This window comes from Amphiprion ocellaris, chromosome 12, assembly GCF_022539595.1.
Source record: "Amphiprion ocellaris isolate individual 3 ecotype Okinawa chromosome 12, ASM2253959v1, whole genome shotgun sequence".
NCBI classification, from domain to species: domain Eukaryota; kingdom Metazoa; phylum Chordata; class Actinopteri; family Pomacentridae; genus Amphiprion; species Amphiprion ocellaris.
The window spans coordinates 19,939,088-19,963,261 of record NC_072777.1 but is presented as its reverse complement, the minus strand read 5'-3'; the positions used below and the strand labels follow the sequence as shown (position 1 = coordinate 19,963,261).

Below are 24,174 nucleotides of genomic sequence, written 5' to 3'. Positions count from 1 at the left end.
CGCCAATACTTTACTTCCTCTATTACAATTGTTATTGTGAACTACAAGAATAGCTGCCTGGAAGGCCATGAACAAACTGAAGATACTACAAGTTTGACTCCACCTTCTGTCACGCACTTCAGGACTGATCATTCACGACAGTTCAACAGCAATCATTTCTTGATAGAATCTTCAAAATCTTCCTTAAATGGATCAGATGCAAACTGCCACAAAATCACATACCAACAATATAAAGTTTGGCTGCAAAAACAATCCTCAAGTGTGCTCCCTGCTTTATAACAGTCTATCATATCCCCTAATAACAGAGCCCCCTGTCCCTGTGTCACTCCAACGGCCTCTGTGAAAGTCTTGAGGTCATTTGGATCTTTCATCATCACCGTCTAAACCCACAGGTGAAGGCTGAAGCTGGTAAAGACCGGCAGCTGCCTTTGTGGGGCAGCCTGCTCCACAAGCGGATGGACTTGACGTAAAGGGGGTTGCAGGGTCTCTGTCTGGTGATACTCGATCTAAGCCAGCCACTAGAAATGTTAACCCCCGAGTGGTGTGGCAGCTTTGCTCTAGTTGCCCTCTGTGCCCCTTTGGGTTTCACTTGTTTTCCTTATTTAATGTGCATTAACTTGAGATCATTCCTTCATCCTTTTTTCTATCTGTGTGTGCTTTTCCTTGTTAACATGAAAATCATTAGATGCCTGCCTTGATAAATAAAGGGCTAAATTCAAAATGAGGTGGTTAAATTTAAATTAAACCTGTTTTCTGCAGGTCTTTAAAAAAATTTCATTAAAAGTGATCAATTATTGTCGACCAATTGTCTAAATTTTTCCTTTGCCAGCCTGCCAATACCAATTGCATAGCCTTGGTGTCCATACCAACGTTGGTGCTTTCTTTGTTGTAAACTCAAAATCTGTAAACACTGCTGCAGCATTATAAACTGAGTCTATAGTCTATAATGTGACCATATTAGTGCAGCTGATTGCAGAACCATTACATTTTGGAGTGGGACGGGCAAGAAAAATATATTTAATATGGATCCATCATATCAGTATCAGGTCTGCTAAGTGAGGTTCAGCCCAGTGCAGATCATGTGGACTGCAAACAGTTCATCCCTATTACCGATGATTTTTTGACTCAGAGTCACGTACAAGAATTCCAATGTACCTGTACTGTGATGTACCTGCGCAAATGAAAATAAATTCTATTCGATGACTAGATGACAGTTCCAAGCTCTGAAGTGAACATGTAAATATTAGTTGGGAAGCAAAGTAATTACTGATCAAAAACATTATGATTGTTGATGAGAGTTCTATAACTTTGATGAAGTTGAATATTTTAGAAGTACTGATGAATAGTATCCCATTGTGGCTCTCCTCTGGTTTGAAATGACTTTTTTATTCTTCCAAAACATACCACTATACTTCCCTAACACAGCTGAATTTGGTGATAGACCTAGAATATCAACTGACCAACTAAAATTAACTGAACAAAACTATCAATTGTTTTCGTCAGACAGCCAATATTCTGCACATATTTTGTTCAACTGAATTTGGCCTGTGACCTTTTACTGTAAAAAAAAAAAGAAGAAAAAAAGAAAAAGAAAGCCTTGATTTCTCCTCATGAAATGCCAAGTTCCATGGTATTAACTATTAAATGTGAAATATTAAAAGTAATGGTGACCTGTCCAACTCACCTGCCAGGCAAAGGCTAAAATAACTAATGTAGCTCACTGTGACCTTAAAGAAGTTTGTTACTACAAACAGACTCCCTTGTGATCTTCCACAGATTTTGAAAGAAGCATTTGTTCTAGACGTTTCTGTTTCTTGAACCCATGACACTAAGGTTGAAGTCAGCTGATGTCTGTGACCAAACTGCAGGCTTAGTTCAGTTTTTGGAAAGCATGCAATACAAATTAAACTTTTGCTTGAACTTTTGCATAAAATGAAAACCAAAGCATTTTCCTGGTTATCTAAGTGACACGAATCCACTAATATGTCAAAAATGTGTTTGTGTCTTGGATCTATTTTGCTTCTTTATAGTGATTTGGCTGAGACTTAAGTGCAAGTAACTGGCAGGAAATCAATTGGACCGTTTTTCAAGCAACATTTCGTCCTTACATCCATGAGAAACATCAGGACTAATTACTGTAAAAGTACACAATTACTGAAGAAACAGGAGACTACACAGGGTATGCAGCAGTCTAATCAAAGAGCAATGATGTCAAAATCTATTTCTTCTCCATTGTCTGCGTTCATGAGTGGAAGTGCGTTTGATGTTATGCACAAAACAGGATGTCATGATCTCATATAAATAAGGTACAAAATTGGACAAGAGAGGACAGCGTGGCCCAGTATATACACAAATTCATGTACATGCTTGCTTGCACAGAAAGATACTAGAGGTTCATGAAAAATGCCACCGTCTCCACAGATCAAAGGTGCATCCAGACATGCAGACATTATAGTCCTCAATGGGTCCTCTTCCTCCCAGACTGGGCTACTGCTTAGACGGGAAAAAGGGGTTGTACAGGAGTCCACCCAGCGGACATAACCAAGGGAAAACAGGATACAGCTGGTCACAAGTGACGGCCAGAGCCCACATAGCTGAGAAGAACCAAGGCTTGTATTCTATATGAGGTGTCTTGGGGGGCTACTGCAGTGCATTTCTGTATTAATATATGGCATGCACCGATCAGCCACAACATTAAAACTACTGACAGGGGAAGTCAGTACCATTGATGGTCCTGGCATTCAGGAGGAAGTTACTATGACATGTGCCACTTAAACACTGTTGCAGACCAAGTACAGGCAGAGCCCTCCTTCACCACGACAATGTGCCCCAGAACACCACATAAACTGCTCAGAAATAGCTTGAAGAACACAAGAAAGAGCCTATGTTTTTGACTCAGCCTCATGTCTCTCCATCTGTCCATCCGTCCATCCATCATCTATACACACTTAATCCTCATTAGGGTCACAGGGGGCTGGAGTCTATTCCAGCTGACTTAGGGTGAAGGCAGGGGACACTCTGGACAGGTCACCAGTCTATCACAGGGCTACATATAGAGATAAACAAGCACACACATTCACCCTACGGACAATTTAAAGTCACTAATTAACCTGAGCATGTTTTTGGACTGTGGGACTAAGCTGGAGTACCTGGAGAAAACCCACACTGCACAGGGAGAACATGCAAACTCAATGCAGAAAGATGGGACACAAACCAGGGATCTTCTAGCTGCAAGGTGACAGTGCTAACCACTGAACCACTGTACAGCCTCTCTGGAGTCCAATATGACCAAAAATCCACAGGATGTGCTGGAACAAACCCAAACCACAGAGACTCCAACTTGTAATCCACAGGAGCCAAAGGATCCGCTGCCAGTGGACAACCCCCAGAGGCTCCATCCATACTCTGACAGGTCAGGGTTTTGTTCTAATGATGAATTCTTGAATTATGGCCAAAAACATTTTGTGTGAAGATATGGTGACTTTTGGCTGGCAAAATATAATCAGATCATCCTTGTTTCCAAGTGAATGTTTGTTCCAAATATGCAAAAATGTATTAAAAGTTTTCTTGAAATATCCCATTCACAAGAGTACAGATGGACAACTTAAAAATCAAAAAAAATATTTATGGGATCCTTATCAAACATGTTTATGTCATCTAATGTATCGTTAATCAAGTACTGATGTCACCACTGGAATCAAAAATCAAGTACTGCTCATGCCGTACTGAGCAAATCTTACTGAGAACTTCTCAGACTGCTAAAATATTCCATTTCTAGTAGCAAAGCCAAAGCACTGATATGTGTGTAAAGTTTAAACTTACTGTTTCGAGTCCCGTTGTCCCAGTCCCAGGCCTCTATGATCAGCGTGTATGTCCGCTGAGTGGTGTGTGTGTGTGTGTGTGTGTGTGTGTGTGTGTGTGTGTGTGTGTGTGTGTGTGTGTGTGTGTGTGTGTGTGTGTGTGTGTGTGTGTGTGTGTGTGTGTGTGTGTGTGTGTGTGTGTGTGTGTATAAAGTACCCACTGAATTTTAAGTATGCAATTGAAATTCATTGTCTGCAGATTGATGCATTTTCTGGTGGCAGCACACATTACCTACTGAGCTTCATGTGCCTCGTCATGAAGGGTCTGTCTGTGTGGCGGTTACTACCATTTAGCCTCTAGCATGCAAACGTTCACATTAAACAGTGTTTGCGTCTGTGCAGCTTTCTGCAGCGACAGTCTATAGAAAAAAAGCAATCTTTTTCACAGTGGGACCAAAGCTGGCAAACAACCTCTGTGGAAATAGGGGATCTGTGAGTTCCTTTCCTCCATGGTTTTGGGCTAAATGCACCAAAGACATTCTGAAGCAGGAAGACACACAAGCATACACACAAATACACACACACACACCTTCCTCTGCTGGGGACTGACACAATGTCAGACAGAATTAAGCAACAATAACAGAAATAACCCCCGGCAGTTGCCAGATAGAGAACAATGGGCTTCGGGCCCAAGCCGGTCTCTGCTACCAAGTGTCTAAACACTGAGCCCGGCCGCCCAGTCCACTCCACTTCCTGCTCGATAAACACAAGGAAAACAGCCGGCTGCCTTTCCTGAGGACACAGGGGGAAGGGAAGAGAGGCACACTGGAGGACATGACGCTGGAGGAGAGGAATCCGACTGTCAGACCTACACACTGGTAGGCTCTTACGTAGGACCAGACAGAGGCTGGTGCTGACTCAGGCCAGACATCAAGTTGAAGCTGATACCTCACTGACCTAACAATGCCATGTATTCAACATTTTATTTTGTATATGTCTTTTTGTGCACAAAAGATCATCTTAGAGGCAGCCAGTTTTTAACTTTGAGAAATGCGCCAATACTTTACTTCCTCTATTACAATTGTTATTGTGAACTACAAGAATAGCTGCCTGGAAGGCCATGAACAAACTGAAGATACTACAAGTTTGACTCCACCTTCTGTCACGCACTTCAGGATTGATCATTCACGACAGTTCAACAGCAATCATTTCTTGATAGAATCTTCAAAAGCTTCCTTAAATGGATCAGATGCAAACTGCCACAAAATCACATACCAACAATATAAAGTTTGGCTGCAAAAACAATCCTCAAGTGTGCTCCCTGCTTTCTAACAGTCTATCATATCCCCTAATAACAGAGCCCCCTGTCCCTGTGTCACTCCAACGGCCTCTGTGAAAGTCTTGAGGTCATTTGGATCTTTCATCATCACCGTCTAAACCCACAGGTGAAGGCTGAAGCTGGTAAAGACCGGCAGCTGCCTTTGTGGGGCAGCCTGCTCCACAAGCGGATGGACTTGACGTAAAGGGGGTTGCAGGGTCTCTGTCTGGTGATACTCGATCTAAGCCAGCCACTAGAAATGTTAACCCCCAAGTGGCGTGGCAGCTTTGCTCTAGTTGCCCTCTGTGCCCCTTTGGGTTTCACTTGTTTTCCTTATTTAATATGCATTAACTTGAGATCGTTCCTTCATCCTTTTTTCTATCTGTGTATGCTTTTCCTTGTTAACATGAAAATCATTAGATGCCTGCCTTGATAAATAAAGGGCTAAATTCAAAATGAGGTGGTTAAATTTAAATTAAACCTGTTTTCTGCAGGTCTTTAAAAAAATGTCATTAAAAGTGATCAATTATTGTCGACCATTTGTCTAAATTTTTCCTTTGCCAGCCTGGTAATACCAATTGCATAGCCTTGGTGTCCATACCAACGTTGGTGCTTTCTTTGTTGTAAACTCAAAATCTGTAAACACTGCTGCAAAAACTGCTGCAGCACTATAAACTGAGTCTATAGCCCACTGTGACTATATTAGTGCAGCTGATTGCAGAACCATTACATTTTGGAGTGGGATGGGCAAGAAAAATATATTTAATATGGATCCATCATATCAGTATCAGGTCTGCTGAGTGAGGTTCAGCCCAGTGCAGATCATGTGGACTGCAAACAGTTCATCCCTATTACCGATGAGTTTTTGACTCAGAGTCACGTACAAGAATTCCAATGTACCTGTACTGTGATGTACCTGCGCAAATGGCAATAAATTCCATTCTATTCGATGACTAGATGACAGTCCCAAGCTCTGAAGTGAACATGTAAATATTAGTTGGGAAGCAAAGTAATTACTGATCAAAAACATTATGATTGTTGATGAGAGTTTTATAACTTTGATGAAGTTGAATATTTTAGAAGTACTGATGAATAGTATCCCACTGTGGCTCTCCTCTGGTTTGAAATGACTTTTTTATTCTTCCAAAACATACCACTATACTTCCCTAACACAGCTGAATTTGGTGATAGACCTAGAATATCAACTGACCAACTAAAATTAACTGAACAAAACTATCAATTGTTTTCGTCAGACAGCCAATATTCTGCACATATTTTGTTCAACTGAATTTGGCCTGTGACCTTTTACTGTAAAAAAAAAAAGAAGAAAAAAAGAAAAAGAAAGCCTTGATTTCTCCTCATGAAATGCCAAGTTCCATGATATTAACTATTAAATGTGAAATATTAAAAGTAATGGTGACCTGTCCAACTCACCTGCCAGGCAAAGGCTAAAATAACTAATGTAGCTCACTGTGACCTTAAAGAAGTTTGTTACTACAAACAGACTCCCTTGTGATCTTCCACAGATTTTGAAAGAAGCATTTGTTCTAGACGTTTCTGTTTCTTGAACCCATGACACTAAGGTTGAAGTCAGCTGATGTCTGTGACCAAACTGCAGGCTTAGTTCAGTTTTTGGAAAGCATGCAATACAAATTAAACTTTTGCTTGAACTTTTGCATAAAATGAAAACCAAAGCATTTTCCTGGTTATCTAAGTGACACGAATCCACTAATATGTCAAAAATGTGTTTGTGTCTTGGATCTATTTTGCTTCTTTATAGTGATTTGGCTGAGACTTAAGTGCAAGTAACTGGCAGGAAATCAATTGGACCGTTTTTCAAGCAACATTTCGTCCTTACATCCATGAGAAACATCAGGACTAATTACTGTAAAAGTACACAATTACTGAAGAAACAGGAGACTACACAGGGTATGCAGCAGTCTAATCAAAGAACGATGATGTCAAAATCTATTTCTTCTCCATTGTCTGCATTCATGAGTGGAAGTGCGTTTGATGTTATGGACAAAACAGGATGTCATGATCTCATATAAATAAGGCACAAAATTGGACAAGAGAGGACAGCGTGGCCCAGTATATACACAAATTCATGTACATGCTTGCTTGCACAGAAAGATACTAGAGGTTCATGAAAAATGCCACCGTCTCCACAGATCAAAGGTGCATCCAGACATGCAGACATTATAGTCCTCAATGGGTCCTCTTCCTCCCAGACTGGGCTACTGCTTAGACGGGAAAAAGGGGTTGTACAGGAGTCCACCCAGCGGACATAACCAAGGGAAAACAGGATACAGCTGGTCACAACTGACGGCCAGAGCCCACATAGCTGAGACGAACCAAGGCTTGTATTCTATATGAGGTGTCTTGGGGGGGCTACTGCAGTGCATTTCTGTATTAATATATGGCATGCACCGATCAGCCACAACATTAAAACTACTGACAGGGGAAGTCAGTACCATTGATGGTCCTGGCATTCAGGAGGAAGTTACTATGACATGTGCCACTTAAACACTGTTGCAGACCAAGTACAGGCAGAGCCCTCCTTCACCACAACAATGTGCCCCAGAACACCACATAAACTGCTCAGAAACAGCTTGAAGAACACAAGAAAGAGCCTGTGTTTTTGACTCAGCCTCATGTCTCTCCATCTGTCCATCCGTCCATCCATCATCTATACACACTTAATCCTCATTAGGGTCACAGGGGGCTGGAGTCTATCAGCTGACTTAGGGTGAAGGCAGGGGACACTCTGGACAGGTCACCAGTCTATCACAGGGCTACATATAGAGACAAACAATCACACTCACATTCACCCTACGGACAATTTAAAGTCACTAATTAACCTGAGCATGTTTTTGGACTGTGGGACTAAGCTGGAGTACCTGGAGAAAACCCACACTGCACAGTGAGAACATGCAAACTCAATGCAGAAAGATGGGACACAAACCAGGGATCTTCTAGCTGCAAGGTGACAGTGCTAACCACTGAACCACTGTGCAGCCTCTCTGGAGTCCAATATGACCAAAAATCCACAGGATGTGCTGGAACAAACCCAAACCACAGAGACTCCAACTTGTAACCCACAGGAGCCAAAGGATCCGCTGCCAGTGGACAACCCCCAGAGGCTCCATCCATACTCTGACAGGTCAGGGTTTTGTTCTAATGATGAATTCTTGAATTATGGCCAAAAACATTTTGTGTGAAGATATGGTGACTTTTGGCTGGCAAAATATAATCAGATCATCCTTGTTTCAAAGTGAATGTTTGTTCCAAATATGCAAAAATGTATTAAAAGTTTTCTTGAAATATCCCATTCACAAGAGTACAGATGGACAACTTAAAAATCAAAAAAAATATTTATGGGATCCTTATCAAACATGTTTATGTCATCTAATGTATCGTTAATAAAGTACTGATGTCACCACTGGAATCAAAAATCAAGTACTGCTCATGCCCTACTGAGCAAATCTTACTGAGAACTTCTCAGACTGCTAAAATATTCCATTTCTAGTAGCAAAGCCAAAGCACTGATATGTGTGTAAAGTTTAAACTTACTGTTTCGAGTCCCGTTGTCCCAGTCCCAGGCCTCTATGATCAGCGTGTATGTCCGCTGAAAGGAAAGAAAAAAGAAATGTGTCAGATGAAATGAAGGACAGAATACCATCTCTATCCTTTATTTCCTTGACTAACGGCAGGTGGGATGAACAGCTCTGTCCATGTGCTGCTTCAAGGCAGTGCTGCTCCTTTTCCCCAACAACACAAGGAAACACAACCACCCTCGTTAGGACCAAAATCAATACATTTCCAGTAAGCGATGTCTCAAGTTGCCTACAGAATGAATAGGATATTCTGAAGTACAAAAAACACAACATTTAGTATTATTAAGGGAGTACCAAACTACAACACCTGCTATCGATCAAAAGTTTCTTTCTTTCAACGAGCACTGTAAGTAATCAGTGTGGTAGACAAACCAAAAAACAGTAAAGGAATCATATGAATGCAAAAATATGTGTCGCAGTCACCAATGTTTTATCTTGTCTTTTGTAAACATCTGAATATTCCAATCCAAAGATGAATATTCTTCACTTAATTATCTTCACTATTGGTAATAACATGATGTCTGTCTCCTCTCCACGACAAAAGAGGAAGATTTAACAGAGAGCCGTTGCCAATTCACTTCAGAGTATTAGAGGTAAACATCACGAATGATCACAACGTGTTCCTAAATCACACACAACAATGGGAAACATCATGTCAGCTACAGTCAAGTGATTCTCACAAACACCAAGCAGACACATACACACACACACACACACACAGATGATGCAAAAATCGATTTCATTGCTACTAGAGCGTCTCGTATATGCAACTTGGCCCCGTTACCCAGAGACGTGCTTTAGTTACGAGGCCAGTGATATCCAAATATTCAGGAGTAAGAGTGCAACACAGGCTAAGTACAACTGTGGGAAGAAGCCAAGAGAAGCTGCAGGACTTGGATGTGAAGTAGAAATGCAAAAAATGCCTGTGATGTACCAGCTTTCCTCCAGCTACATATGTAATTCAGCAGTATGAACCTACATTCATGTAGCCCTGCTGGCTTGTGAGGGAAGCTTTTCAGTTGTAATACAAAAATTCTGGAAACCAAGTACAGCACCATCATGAATGTCAAATGAGGAAAAGGTCAAAGTCGGCCATTGTGCAACCTTTGACTTCGAGGATGAAACAACTGACCAGCTGCCTACTGTGACAGCAACCATAGATCTGAGGTTGTTTTAATCCATTGACAATTCCAGTCAAGAATACTAAACAAGAAAACTACATCTTCAGCTATGCTGATGAGAAAAGAGAAATGCAGCATTCCTTTGTGCTTCTCTATGGTGAATGTAAAGCCAAGAAAAAGAAACAGAAAAATATAGAGCTGCAGATGGCTCAAAGATGTAGACGGTTTACAACAGATTTTTTGACAGCAGGCATTTGGAAAATCAGGCCATGGTACTCCTCAAGCCACAAGACAGATGACTACAATTCGGCAAAATTAACATTTCTGGTAATTTGTGTAGCTAATCGAGCACTCCACTCTCCTCAAATTGTACATCACACACCAACCAGCGAGAATCTCAGCCCTACTCTGAAAATCTTGGGGGTCACGCACTTTCTGGTTTTAAATCACTATTAAAATGTACTATATCTGGCTGCCTGAGCACTCAGAGAGCACAGTACTCCACCAAGGCTGTCAGAAGACACTATCAGAAATGTAGCATTTTTTTTGTAAAAATGCAGCATTTGTTAGTTAATGATGATCAAATTCATGGCACCATAGAATGTGGCCATTTAATAAAGATGTACCCACAAACAAAATGACCATGCGCTGAGCATAGGTGTGCGTTATGAATGTGTATGTTATGCACGGATACCAAATAGCGTGACCTAAATATGTAGTGGGCGGCGGGAATTGATGGGACTCAGAAACACCCCCACAAATTAATTAATTGTTCCTTGTATCATTTCCAACAGATAAGTCCTGATAAGTCCGCAACGGTGGATCTCGCAATGATACAGAAATCTTTAACAAATCCACGGATCCAGACTATAAGCTGCATCACTGCCAAAGTATAATCACTTGGTCCTTGTGTCATTTCTGACCTTCCCTAAAAATATTATCCAAATCTGTTTGTCAGTTTTTGAGTAATGTTGCAAACAGAACAAATACATGAACAGACAGACAGACAGACAAGCCAACGCCAATTGTCACACAACTCCGCCGCATACAGACTCATGTCTCTTTACACTGAATATGAAACAAGAGCAAAGAGGAGGTTAGCTGAGCTTGGCATAAAAACTTTAAACGGGGGAAACAGTCAGAATAATAAAAAGATCTACCAACCAGCCCCTTTAAAGCTCACAAAATAACATGCTTTATGATCTCTTTATTCACCTGTTAACCTTTAGGTGATTAAACTGCATCTAGTTGGTGGAAGTGATCCTCTCATCTCTGACACAGAGAACAGATGAGAATATTTCCCTAAATGTCATCCTATTCCCCTGACATACATCTATTAATCATAATTAGCTCCTAGACACTGAGTGTTAGCAACTGGATAATCTTGTGTCTTAACACCATCTTAGCTGTGTGACAAGATGCTGTAACTGGCTACAGTAGATTAGAGTTCTCAATGACATTTTAGATTCAGAAACAGCTTTTTTTGTCTGAAAGCAGCAGAACTCACATCTTTTCTAACCTAAATTAACTTCAGCTGTACTCTGACAAAAATCAGTCCAAAAACACAACAACAAATGTTCAGAAAGGTAAGGGGTGTTCTATCATGTTTTCAGGAAAAATAAAACCTCAGCAGGTATGATGCCCATTAAGAAGGTCACTTTGCCAATATTAGCTGTGCGAGATGAACTGGCTTTGTCCTTGGTTGTCAGACAGAGAGGTAAATCAGCAGCTAAGGGGATTATCTTGTTTCACACCAAGTTATGCTTTATAGTTGACTGGTATGACAGTAGTAGTGCATTGATGAATGGGTTTTACTCTGGTGAAATTATTAGTTCATGAATAAAATAGTGGCTCAACAGTTGATGATTTATGCACGTATGAGGCACAGCATTTTTTTAAAGATACGGATTTGCTACTTTTTCTCTTCTATACAATTTTTTAGTTGAATCATGGTTTTGGACTGGTTGTTCACCTTGACCTTTGGTACGATGGAATGGTTAACTGAGTTGCAACTAATTTCCTCACTGATTCATTTGCAGATTATTTTCTCAATGAACTGAAGAGGAATGTGATCAGTAACATTCAAATGCATACCTCTCAGACCAAAAATATTCAGTTCATATGATATACCAAAGCAGGAAAGAGTCATATTTAGAAATCTAGTTCCATGGAAAGTGACATTTGAAAAAATGACTAAATGATAGTCAAAGACATTCTTGATCAATCAATCAGTTAAACTGTTTCAGCTCTAATGGCTTCTTAAAACACTACTGTCTAACTTCTTATGGATTGACCTATTTAGGTACACATTGTTCCTACAACCTGCAAATACTACACTTTTTTGCAACGATGGAGCCAAAATATGAGAAAGCTGTACAGACAACGCTGGTTTAAGCAAATATGAACATGTACACAAATACACACACACACACACACACAGACACACACAAATGGAAACTAACCAAGCTAACCAGCATCACAGGAGTAATCTAGCTGGTGTGCTGCAGGGCACACTGCTAGGCAACCGGCTGACCTAAATAGCACTCATTACGTCACCACCAGTGACAGTTGTAGTAGCCGCAGTGTCACTGCTGTGACCTCTAGCGTAATGTCATTGATGGGATGTTGGCCTTGCAGCGGTTGGTTGAAAAAAAACTAAAGCATCAACAAGTATTTGAGGGAGTTGTGGTTGTGTGAATGAAGCGAGGAAGAGAAACTACAGGGAGGAGGACTGCAGATCATGTGTGTTTGTGGATCTGTGTTGTTGATCTGGGGGACCAACAAGCTGGTAGGCTGGTCGCTGCTGGGTTGTGGGATTAAGTAGGCTTGTCTGGCTGTGGGTGGTGGCGGGAGGAAGGGGAGGGGAGTGTTATTGTGGAAGACCGAGGTTGACAAGAGAAGGGGATGGAGGATGATGGGATAGGGGTGAGCTAAAGAGCCTGGGTCTGACTTGGACGCAGGGAATACAGGTGTATGAGACTGTATACGCAGGTAAGACATAAAAAAAACAAAAAAAAACAAATAGGAGGAGATATTAGAGATGGAAATTTAGAGGAGACAGTTAGAGAAGAGTCAGAGGGTGGTAGTGTGTAAGGCACTGCTGCTGTCACCGGAAGCTCTGCCAACCCATCCAACCACAGACGCACAACAGATGCAGCCTCAGAGATGGATTATTTGACATGAACGTGGATCATCCCACGACATGTCGCTCGGCTTCTGACCTTTCCACCCATCCCCCCCTCCCCCCACCACAAAAGAGTGGGCTGGCTGCCCCAGTCTGAGCATGTGGGTGGGTGTGTGCCAATGCATACAAGAGCAGCTATGAGTGGCAATGCATGCATTAGTGACTGGAGATGTGAAGATGAAGACGGCCTGAATCATGAGACTATGCAGGAGACAAACCTTGTCATAAGGCAGAATCGAAGATCAAAGGCAGAACAGGTGGTCATACTATGAACTGTGCCTCTGTGGATTTTCCTAAAATCCAGGCTTGCATGCATGCCTACATGTTGTAAATGTTGGGGTAAATAGTCGCCTGAGTCAGTGTATATTGGGGATGAGCAAAGCCACGGACTAGCCTGGTTTCCCACAGACCATCCCAGTCTGTGATTAGCTGGATTAAGTGACAGCTGCCCAAATGGTTGAACAAGATAGATGGATGGGCAGGGGGATAAAGGGGAGGAGTGGGGGAGGGAAGGGGGAAAGGCTACTGAACAAAGACCCTTGTCCCAACACCGTAACTCACCCCCATTCCAATCAAAACCATTGTCCATGAAGGGACACCGTCAGCATGAGGACAATTAGTGTCAGCATGTGTGCTACTGAGCCTGAGCAGGACAGTTGTACTTGGTGAAGTCAAAACAAGCTGCCGCTGGTTCTTACACAATTTCTAAACCTATACCCAGCTATACTAATTTTATTTACCTGTTCCTTTTCTCAACTGAGCCCACTCGTCAGTTACATTTGTCAGTGTGAAATAGTTTATCCGAGACTACGAAGAATCCTCTGTCAGTCAAATCTCCAAAACCCTACCCGACCCTTCCCCTAATGGATTAGAGGATTTACTTAGAGAAATCCTAGTTTTCAAGTCAAGAAGGGGGGCATGAGGAAAAAGGATGTTTATGTGTCATGCACTCGGTGAATCTGCATTTGCTTGATGTAATGATGTAACACGCAAGTGTCATCTTTGCACCACATCACATTAAAAATTTAATTCAGGTGGTCATTTGAACTCATCACGAAGGGCCGCACTTGTGAAGGCAGAAGATGTGGAGGGGATGTCTGGCGAGAGCCACAGGTGTAGGTTCCCACGCCAGATGACGGCTGGATGGGTGGAAGGTGGCTGTTGAAATAAAAAGAGACAGGGAACAGAGAGAAATGGCAGTGGGAAGTGGAAGCCAGGGCAGGCTGGGGTCACTAAGCATGGGATCTGCACGCTTCTTTTTCAAAAGAGGGGTCAGCCCTCTGCATGTGGGGCGATGTGCGTGTTTGCATTTGAAGAATACTGAGAATGTGAGATCCAGGCCTGGTGTGTAATCCCATGCAAGATCCCAGTCTGCCAACAATTCAGTATCACTGGAGGGGAGCGTCTGCGTTGTTGGTCTGAGCTGTGATTGACTCATCTCTGCCTCATGGGGAAGACTGGGATTTCAGATGTTGATTGAGCTTTGAGAATTATTCTTAGTAGCTGGTTTGATGCCTTTTGTGCATGAAATTCACAGACTAGCACTATCTGTAAAAACAGTGCCTGTGACCTTGAGTTATTTCTGTTTCCCATGCCACATAGAGGGGACCTGAATGTCCCACCTCCATGTTCCTAACTCCTCCACAGGGAGTTCCACTGACATCTCTTGATTTATTGCCTTCTGATGGGACATGAGGTCATCACAATTCATCCCATGGCCAGTAATCGCTGCATGTAATCTTCATTAATCTGTGATGTCAATCCCAGCTTTTGGTTTTACTAGGGCTGACTTTACGCTATTCCGGCAAGGGCATCGAGCTGCACCGAGGAGGAAGAACCAGTGGACACAGTACCACATGATGCTTCTAATACCTTTTCTGACATTTATCTTGGAAAAAACTGGTTTAGTAATCATGGTGCTCAATCAACCTTAATTGGCACTAGTTGATAGCTGTTGAAGAACTAACAGAATGAAAAATAGGTTCATAAATTAATTATATTAATTAACTCTGAAATGTCCTACTGTATTTCTTACTGTAATGAGTCCAACTGTGAGTGAAATATCTTGATATCTTTAACTCCTAATGATACTAAGAGTCATTAATAAATGGGACAAAGAACAGGCTAAATGTTAGAAAGTCTAGACACCTTCTGAGAGCACAATCACAGAGGCTTCCAAAGGGAGAGGAGCTTGTCAGCTTCTCATGGGTAACACATAGAAAAAGGGGATGCAAACTGAATCAGCTTCCCACCGTTTCTCCTCGGAGGGTGAACTCACATAGAAATCTCTCTTGGTCTACCTCTTCAATCTGTTCAGAGGAAAAGATCAAAGACCTCCAGTGGCAAAGTCCTCACATATGTGGTGATGATGTTGGCAGGAACAGAAGAACAAGTTGGATGGTTTTTTTGAGGCCTTGTGACATTTGCATTGAACATTGCTGTACTTTGCTCATCACAGGATTCCTGACAGATATATTTGGAGTTTAAAGATGATCTGTAAAAGGACATTCACACTCTCATTCATAAATATGAGAATACTATGAATTACGCATAGATAGCTGGTTAAGATTAGGGTGCAGGTGAGGTCTGAGAAAGCACATCAAAACATGACTGCTTGAGATTTTGACATTAGAGTGCAAAAAAACACATATTGGTAAGGAAAAAATTGATTCCTGAACTTCGAACTTCAAAGCCAATCCCGAGCATTTACAGTGTGAAAGTTGGAACGTCATTTGATCCAGTCTGACTCCACATATCTAGACAGTAGGTATGAGTCTGCAATTGGCCAAGTATATCACAAAGCATTCTTCTTCTCTTCTGCTATCTGCATGTGACCGTTTTCAAAATCTCTAGTAACCTAAACACTGAAAATGGCAAATCTTGACAAAGGTTTGGATCACGCAGTAAGGCGCGGCTGCTTGGTTCTTCAGCTGTAAAGACACAAGAATATTTTGCTGTCTAACAAAGACGCCCTTGAATGTTTGTCCACCAGTTATGGCAAAAGCTTAATATTCACACAAGTGCTACTAAATTTACACATTTATGGAGCAGTCAATTCAGCAAACTTATCCATACAGATGAGGCTAACTCCAGTCAGCATAGCAACCTTTTTTCCCCCACATAAACTCTTGCAGTCATGCACCAAACTAAACAGATTTTAGACAACATCAGCAGATAAGTAACATTTGACCTATGCAGATCTTATTAGCTGATTATGATTACATGCAAGGTTGAGGAGCAGACTACAGACAGTCACATCTCTCCAGTAGAGAGGTGGAGGGCTATGAGTTCTGCACGCAAGTCGCTTGCCAGAGTCATGTGCCAAGAGATGCCACACTGAAGGCAAGGCGTTTGGCTGGCTGGTGTATACCGGCTGTGCACACACACACACGGCCCATTGAGCATGCTGCTACTTTGCCAACAGGGTCATTACCCATGCATTTCCAATACAACAAACCCCTCCCCTCCTAGTGTTAATTATCCAGCAAGATCCAAGATGTAGCAGCATGTAAAACAAACAGCAACACGAGCACATATGCACAGAAAGGCTAAATGAGTTCATAAATGTCATCATCTAGTTAATGATGACTCAAAAATACACTGAAAGCTACAAGGTGGTTAGAGTTGGAGAAGAAAGTGATGCTTCCAAGACTTAAACAGGAATCACTCGTGTTTCAAACTGTTCAAATGTTTTGAGTTTAAAAGATAAGCTGCTACTAAAACATTCAAGGACATGTTACATCAGAACATGGCTGTGTCTTATCTGAAAATGAAAGTCACACAAGGCAGACAGTTAAAACCAATAAACAAAACAGCTCTTTACACTTCATTATCATGTGTGCTGAGATACATGTGACAAACAACTTAAAGGTTTCAACCAATCAGGCTAAAGCTGAATTATCCAGGACTCTTGGATATTTGTTAATTACTTCCTCTGGTGTTAATTTGCCTTAAGAAGTCTAAAAGCTACTACGGCCATAAGCATGCTTCAGAAACATTAACAGGCTAATTCCTGATGCAAAGCAACAGGGCACCTGACAGGAGAGCAACACAGCACCGCCTCCAGCTGAGCACCGTTATCATTTCAAACAGGTTCAACAGTACAGTGACAATTTAACTGCCCATGTAATGACATGCTTTAATTACCCCCACACAGAGCCCCCAGCACCTGCACACCATTCATTTACCAAGATGCAGGGGATGCAGTGGGCCATAGCAACACGCATGTACAGCGTTCTGCAACACATGCTTCAATACCATTTGAAATACACACATGCAGTGACACACAACTCACTGCTATACTTGTCTTATGCACCTACCATTTGTACATGTGTTGGCAGTGGCCCACTATTGTACCTTATCTAAATATTCAATTAAAATTACTTTACTTTGTATTCGAAAATTCACGAAAAACAAACTGTTCACACTAACTACATTCTGTAAAACAAAACAAAACAAACAAAAAAAAACCATAAAAATGTTGCATTCCTTGGCCCAACCGTGGCGGATTCATTTCCATAGAGGTGCAGGACTTTATATTGCAGTGAAAAATGAGCCCACAGTGATGTAAAATGTGGCACGAGCAAAAAATGCCCAGAAACTGCTGGGAGTTCAGAGAGTTTAAAGTTACTTCTGTAGTGTTGTGCCTTTGAAAACTGCACCTTTCAATCTACATCTGTGGTTCCATCTGACTTCACAACCATTCACTCACAAGAGTTCTTTTGTGCCATCATGCTGATACTTACTGATTGTTCACACTAGTCAGAGTCTGGCGACATGTTGCAATGACTGCAACAATAAAGAGGCACTTAAACGTTTAATGTGAAATCTCTAAAAAATGTTACACAATACAACTATGCAAAATACTAACTGGATGTGATAAATATACTTTTTAGCACCTTTTAAAACTTGTAAATGAGGAGGAAAAGGTACATTGTACGCTTACAGTCTCTGTCGAATGAAAAAACACGTCAGTTTCATTCTGACCTGAGATACAGCAACCATAAATGCTCAGTGGAGCTTCCTTGTGTGTCCCCTGAGTTCAGACCCACTAGAGGCCAATCAGGCCTCCTACGCTTAAAGACACATCCACAGCCTGCAACGCTGCAACAAAAGACTCATGCCTTCAGCACACAGCAGACATACAAAATCCTCCATTCATCAACATTACATGCATGTTTTAATCTCCATTCTCTTTAAAAGCAAGAATGTGTTCACCTCATTTACTGTATAAGTCACACAGTGGCCTCGGATGCTGTCAGCAGAAAACGTGATACTCTAGGCAGTTATAATGTGCAAATCAACAATTGAAATTACTATAGTCCTAAACGTCATTAATTAATGGGAACATACTGTACATTTATTATAGAAAAAAAACACAAGCCTGTGCAATTTCATGTCTGCCCACATGGAATCATCTGTACATAAGGTACTCCAGATCCTGTTGGAAATGTCTCCATGACAGCCTATAATTGATTTGAATGGTGGCTTACACATTCAAAAATGATCAAGCTGCTTGGCCAATGACTGGCCATTCACAGTGCAGTGGTTTACGCAAACTGTGGTTTACTCCAAGGCACCGACCTGAGCAAGAATAATGAGTGTATTTTCATACATTGTGGCTACAGGATGTCTCTTCCATTTTGGTTTGGCAGACAAGGTGGCAGCATGCACACAGCCATAGTGACTTCTTTTAAAATGAGACGCGTCATGATTAGAGTTAGATTGTAGAGCAGCAATGATTCATCGATTTGTGGTCAACTATTCAATTAATCGCCAACTATTTTGATAATTGATTCATCAATAACTGAGCAAAGTTTAAAGAAAATAAAATTAAAATTCTCTGATCCCAGCTTCTTAAATGTGAGTATTTTTAGCTTTTTACCTCTACTACTACAGTAAACGGACTATCTTTTGGTTGTGGCCAAAACAAGACATTTGAGGAAGTCAGAGTTGGCTCTGGTAAACAATGACGGACTTTTTAACCCTTTTTAAAATAATGTATACCAAAAATTTAATCAAGAAAATAATTGGCACAATAATTGATTCAATATAGCAGGCACCATCATCACTACCATTCAGCCACTCTGACTGTCCTCATGTCTGACTGATCAGAGATCCTAAAGATCTCACTATGCTTCAAACTAAAATGTCTGTTGAACATCAGTGAGACCTGAGGCAGTTTATCAGATTTTGTCGAGTTCTACCAGGAGACACAGAGAGCTTTACACGTCTTTTTTATATATATATATATTGTACTACACCTGTAGCCAGACTTATGATTTTTGTTTTCTTTTTTATGAAAGCCAGAATCTGCAACACCTTACCTTTAAACAACTGTTGATATAAATGAAATTTGAGATATATTTTGGCCTAGCTGCTTAACAATTTATCTAGGTAAGGAGGACAGTTCAAGAGGGATTGCATTTTGGCTCAGACAGAAAAATGGCCAAATTTAGCAGAAAGCCAGCAGAACAGCCAACATACCACAGAAAGTCCAAATCATAAAAAGCTAAAAAAGGATTTAATTCAGTGTTTCCATGAAACTACCTCTAGCAAGTCATGAAGCTTGACCTCAACACAACAACAGATTCACTGATCCAACCGAAGAGTCAGCAAACCATTTTTTAAAAATAAATTAGAGCATGATTCTCTCCCTGAGGCACTGAGGAAGAAAACAGCCTTTAAATAATTATGGAGAAGCTGTTATTTCCTACTTGTACACGCTGTACCTTGTGTGAAATCACAGAATGAATGAAACAAAGCGTTCTCAGAGGAAATCCCGGCTCCCTCCTCCCCGACATTAACACACATCCATTTAATATTAAGAACGTAGTCTGATGGTAATGACATGGGCATCCACAGGGCAGCTGTCCAGACCACTGGCAACACTGCATCTTTGTTAATGACCAGGACAACAACACACACTTGTTTGACTTGTGATGACAGGCAATAGTACATAAGACTTACACAACATAAAATGTGCAGTGTCTGCTGGGAAGCAACCACAGCAAAGAGGTGAAGAGATGATTATTTTCTTCTTACAGCTTCTTAAGACTAATGTCAGGAGGCAATATACATGAGCTGGCTGATTTAAAGGCTAGCAGTCTTCTTTCTCTTTTTTTTTTCTACACTTAAAATTCTGATTAAGTTCTCAGTCTTCATCAGAAATTACAGCACAGAATCAAATTATTGTAAATTTTGGGTTGTTTTATTAAATTTGGGGGTCAATAAGATGTGCAAGTTTTTATTACCCTATATGACCAGTGCTATAAGCTGCATATGTCTGTTATATATGAGATAACAAGACAGAATGTCATCAACAGTACCACACTATAAATGATCAGAGGAGAGAGCAATGCAACCTTTCAGCTAAACTAGAGCTGTGTTTTATTCCTAATGGATAGCAAATACAAGCTGCTTAAATGTAAAACTCCTTAAAACTGCTATTAAAAAATGCAAAAACTCATATTGCAGGTACAAGTGTATTATGAAGTAATTTGTAGGTGTAATTAGTTCAGAGATTTAATGTGTTTTGCAGTTCAAGCAATCGCAGATCTGTAACTGGAGAGGATGAGTGGAATAGGTATTGAAATCATCTACTCGGTGATGTTATTCTGAGAGCACACAAACTGTCACATCAGCATCACTGAAGCCCTTCACTACGAAGGATAGTTAAAGAATCCCTGTTGCTTAAGTAGGGCCATAAAAAATAAAAGCATCAAACATGGCTCCAAGACAAGACTCATGCCGTCGAAATGGGCAGCATGCACTGCAGGACAGAAATGAGCGGTACAACAAAGTCATGAAACTTCAGGGTTGGCTTCAATTACAGTTCTACAGACACAGTCCTTGCCAGTCTCTTGATGGATGTTGGGTATAACCACCTTTCCTCACAGTCAGCTACTCCACTGTGCCTACACGTTTGTGACCGATGAGAGACTTTGTACTGTGGATGTACTTTCACACATTGACGTGACTTTTTAGAGAGACCATAAAGTCTTTGTTTTTCTCCCAGTTCATTTCAACTGTCCCTATGATGTAGTTGCACATGACAGAGTGATAAAACCATAGCAAATGCATCTACAATGAAAGCACATAATTACAACACAAAGCTTGGTGGCATAAACAAGCGCGCTCCCTCTCTGAATCCAACAGTAGCAACATGCGTTTGTGGTCATCTGAGTCTCCTCACTCCCGTCCACAGACCTCCTTTTAAAACCTTCTTTTTCTGATGCTTTATTTTAAACAGTTATTTAAAATTATCACAGACTGAAAGCAAACATTCTATCATGATAAATTGATTGATAAATTAAAAATGAGGTGTGAAAACAGGGAATGCTTACATGCAGCCTGAAAAACATTGGTTTTAGTTTATATTTAACATTTTACAGATTTGTCTGTCATAAATCAAAAAATGATTTACTGAATCTGCCAGTGGTATGAAGATAATTCTTTTTAGTGTTGTCTGCTGTTAAACTTCTACATTTACTATGAAAATCTCTCTCTGTCGAACATACAAAGTCAAGGCAAGTCTAAACTACGAATATGAGACCCTAAGCACCAGTCAGAGCTCTTACAAAGGGCTGTCATTTCACCTCGGCTGCTCAGCCTGACTGGCTAATTGCATAATCAATACAGAGCTGAGCTGAATCACAGGTGAGACTCGTTGGAGTGGTTTTCCACGCAGCAGCCCTGGGACCAGAAGAGGGTGGATGGGGGAGGGAGCCATGGAGAGGGAAGATAATTGTTTACTAGAGGCCTATGCAGCCGTCTCCTAGCAACAGCTCTGACAAGCTCCGTATCAGGTGTGGCTACCCATGGCAGCCTGCATTAGCCTTTGGCTCTGCGAGCGTGTGTGCATCCAAAATATAGCTAACTGCAGACTTGAAGCAGAAGAGACATAGTTGCTTGTAAAAGACAGCATTCGCTAGTGTTTATGGAATCCAAAAATCATAGATTAAAACCTAGACTGCAATTGTAAATTTAGAGGCAGTGTTTCCCTCCTTCATAAAGGGTTGGACGTGAAGAGATTGTATGCGTCCAGACAAGCAGTTTCTGGTGTTGGATTGGTTTATGAAAGATACATAAATTGCTAGACAAAGCGTCCATTTCCTTTATTACATCCACTTTACACAACAACTTGCCAGGTGTCTGAAGGTGCACAAATGGACAAGTTTTTTTCACACAGCTAGTTGCATCACAAACATTGCGTGAATGAAACACCATGCCTCAAGGGGAAACTACTCCAAAGAGTGTATCCTTACCCACATTTGTATAATTAATGCATTGAGACAGATTAGGGAGTCTGACCTTGACTTATTTCTTATACAAGTAAGCCAAGCCCTTGTACTTTACCTGCTTGAACAAGCAGGAAAAGACATGTAGAACAATGCCTGACAGTAGCACAAAATAAGTATTACAGCAACATTGTGTGCATATGACATAAACGTGGCAGGTAAGAAGTTTGAACTTGCTCCAGTGAAAACATTTTTCAGAACGTTTGTGCAGATGTCATTGAAATGTGAATGCCATCATCTGTACCTCCCACTGTTGAGATGGTCAGACATGTGAGTCTAACTACGCACCAAGGCAATGCATGAGCAGCAGCCCAAACAAAGCAACCGAGCACACACTTTATCCCGTGATCATACACAGACTCTGGGCACTGGGTGATTAAACCTCTATTTCACTCCAAATTTACTGTCTTGACTGTCTGTTAAAATACCATGATGTGAAATTATGACATTTACACTTATTCTGCTCAGTAATACATGAGCTTCTTAATGAGATTGATGGCCGGTGTAGATGGACTATAGCTCTGGCCAACTGCTTGCATCCAGTTACTAGCAGAGTGAGAATGAAGGTCTGATACAAATCCAGATCAGATACAGTTACAAGGCAGGCTCACATCAAACGGACGTCCGGCTGATGTAGCTGGAGGGTGGGGAGGGAGAGGCAGAGAAATTCCACCGGCAATTTCATTAGTGATCAAATGGAACTAAGACGTGTCTCTGAGCCTTGCTCTCTCTGCTGAAGTGCACACACAGCAGGGGCCAACAAAATGGAAACTCAATCAGACCGGCCAAATGAGGCCTTAACTTGGTCAGCAGCCTGCCGAACCGTGCTAATGCTTGACATCCATACCATAGGATTCAAATGGGCTCTGCTAATTTCTGATTTCACACGAGCACGGTTTCTTAATGCAGTGGTTAAAATATTTATGAAAATTCACTGGTTTTATTTATTTGTTTCTAGTGATAAGACTAATTTCAATCGTAGAGGAGCTGGAACCACAAGATGATTAATCTAATCTAGCCTAGCAAGGCTAGCCTAGCCAAGCCTCTTGACTAAACAAGAAACAGCTAGCCTGACTCTTACATTCAAAATTACACCTACCTGCCCCTCAAACATTCACCATTTAACACAGCATATTTCTTTGATTTATTAAAACCATAAAACCTTTAAAATTCTGATACTTCTGTTGTTAGTGACTGCACAAACAGTACAAACGGGGCAACAGATGGTTTTGTCATTTGAAGGTTCATGTAGCCTTATTTTAGACATGCTAATATTAAAACCAATAATAATCCTATGCAATGGTTTTGTCATCTGCATGGTTATAGTTTTTGGGTTGTTTTTTTTTCTGTTTCGCTCTGCTATACTATCCTCTCTTTAATCTCACCTCACCCAGTGGAGGCAAAAAGCTGCCCTCCCTGAGTCTGGTTCTGCTGGACATTCCTTCATATTAAAAGGGAGTTTTTCTTCTCACAGTCATCAACAGTTACTCAAATGGAATCATTTGGATTTGTATCTCTTTCTAATATCAAATTAATATTGTATTATCTTACTATGCGACGTGCCCTAGCTCAGTGTTTATGTTAAGCTTGGCTAACCATATCCTGGCTCCAGTTGTGTACTTAAGTGCTGAACTATTACTTAAAACCTTAGCATATTGTTGCATTGGTAGACAAAACAAAGAACAACAAATTAGAAAGGAACAACAATACAAAGTAATAAACGTTGCTCCAAATGTAAGGGAACATATACGGTGATCCTGAACTGTAAGAAAAAAAAAACTGAGTGTAGGCTGTGCTCAGAGGCGGCAGCAGCAATATTAGTACACAGACTCTTC

At 41.0% G+C, this 24,174-nt stretch overlaps 1 protein-coding gene across 3 annotated transcripts in view; it reads right to left on the bottom strand.

Annotated features, from left to right (window-relative positions):
* Positions 1-24,174, bottom strand: part of jag2b (jagged canonical Notch ligand 2b) — a 59,772-nt gene that overhangs the window by 30,419 nt on the left and 5,179 nt on the right. For 2 of the 3 annotated variants that reach the window (XM_023299674.3, XM_023299675.3), the window contains exon 3: positions 8,692-8,746. In XM_023299674.3, the coding sequence (XP_023155442.2) occupies positions 8,692-8,746 (55 nt within the window). Of the gene's footprint in view, positions 1-3,822; positions 3,878-8,691; positions 8,747-24,174 lie in introns of all 3 variants that reach the window. The other variant, XM_055016131.1, reaches the window with a different exon arrangement.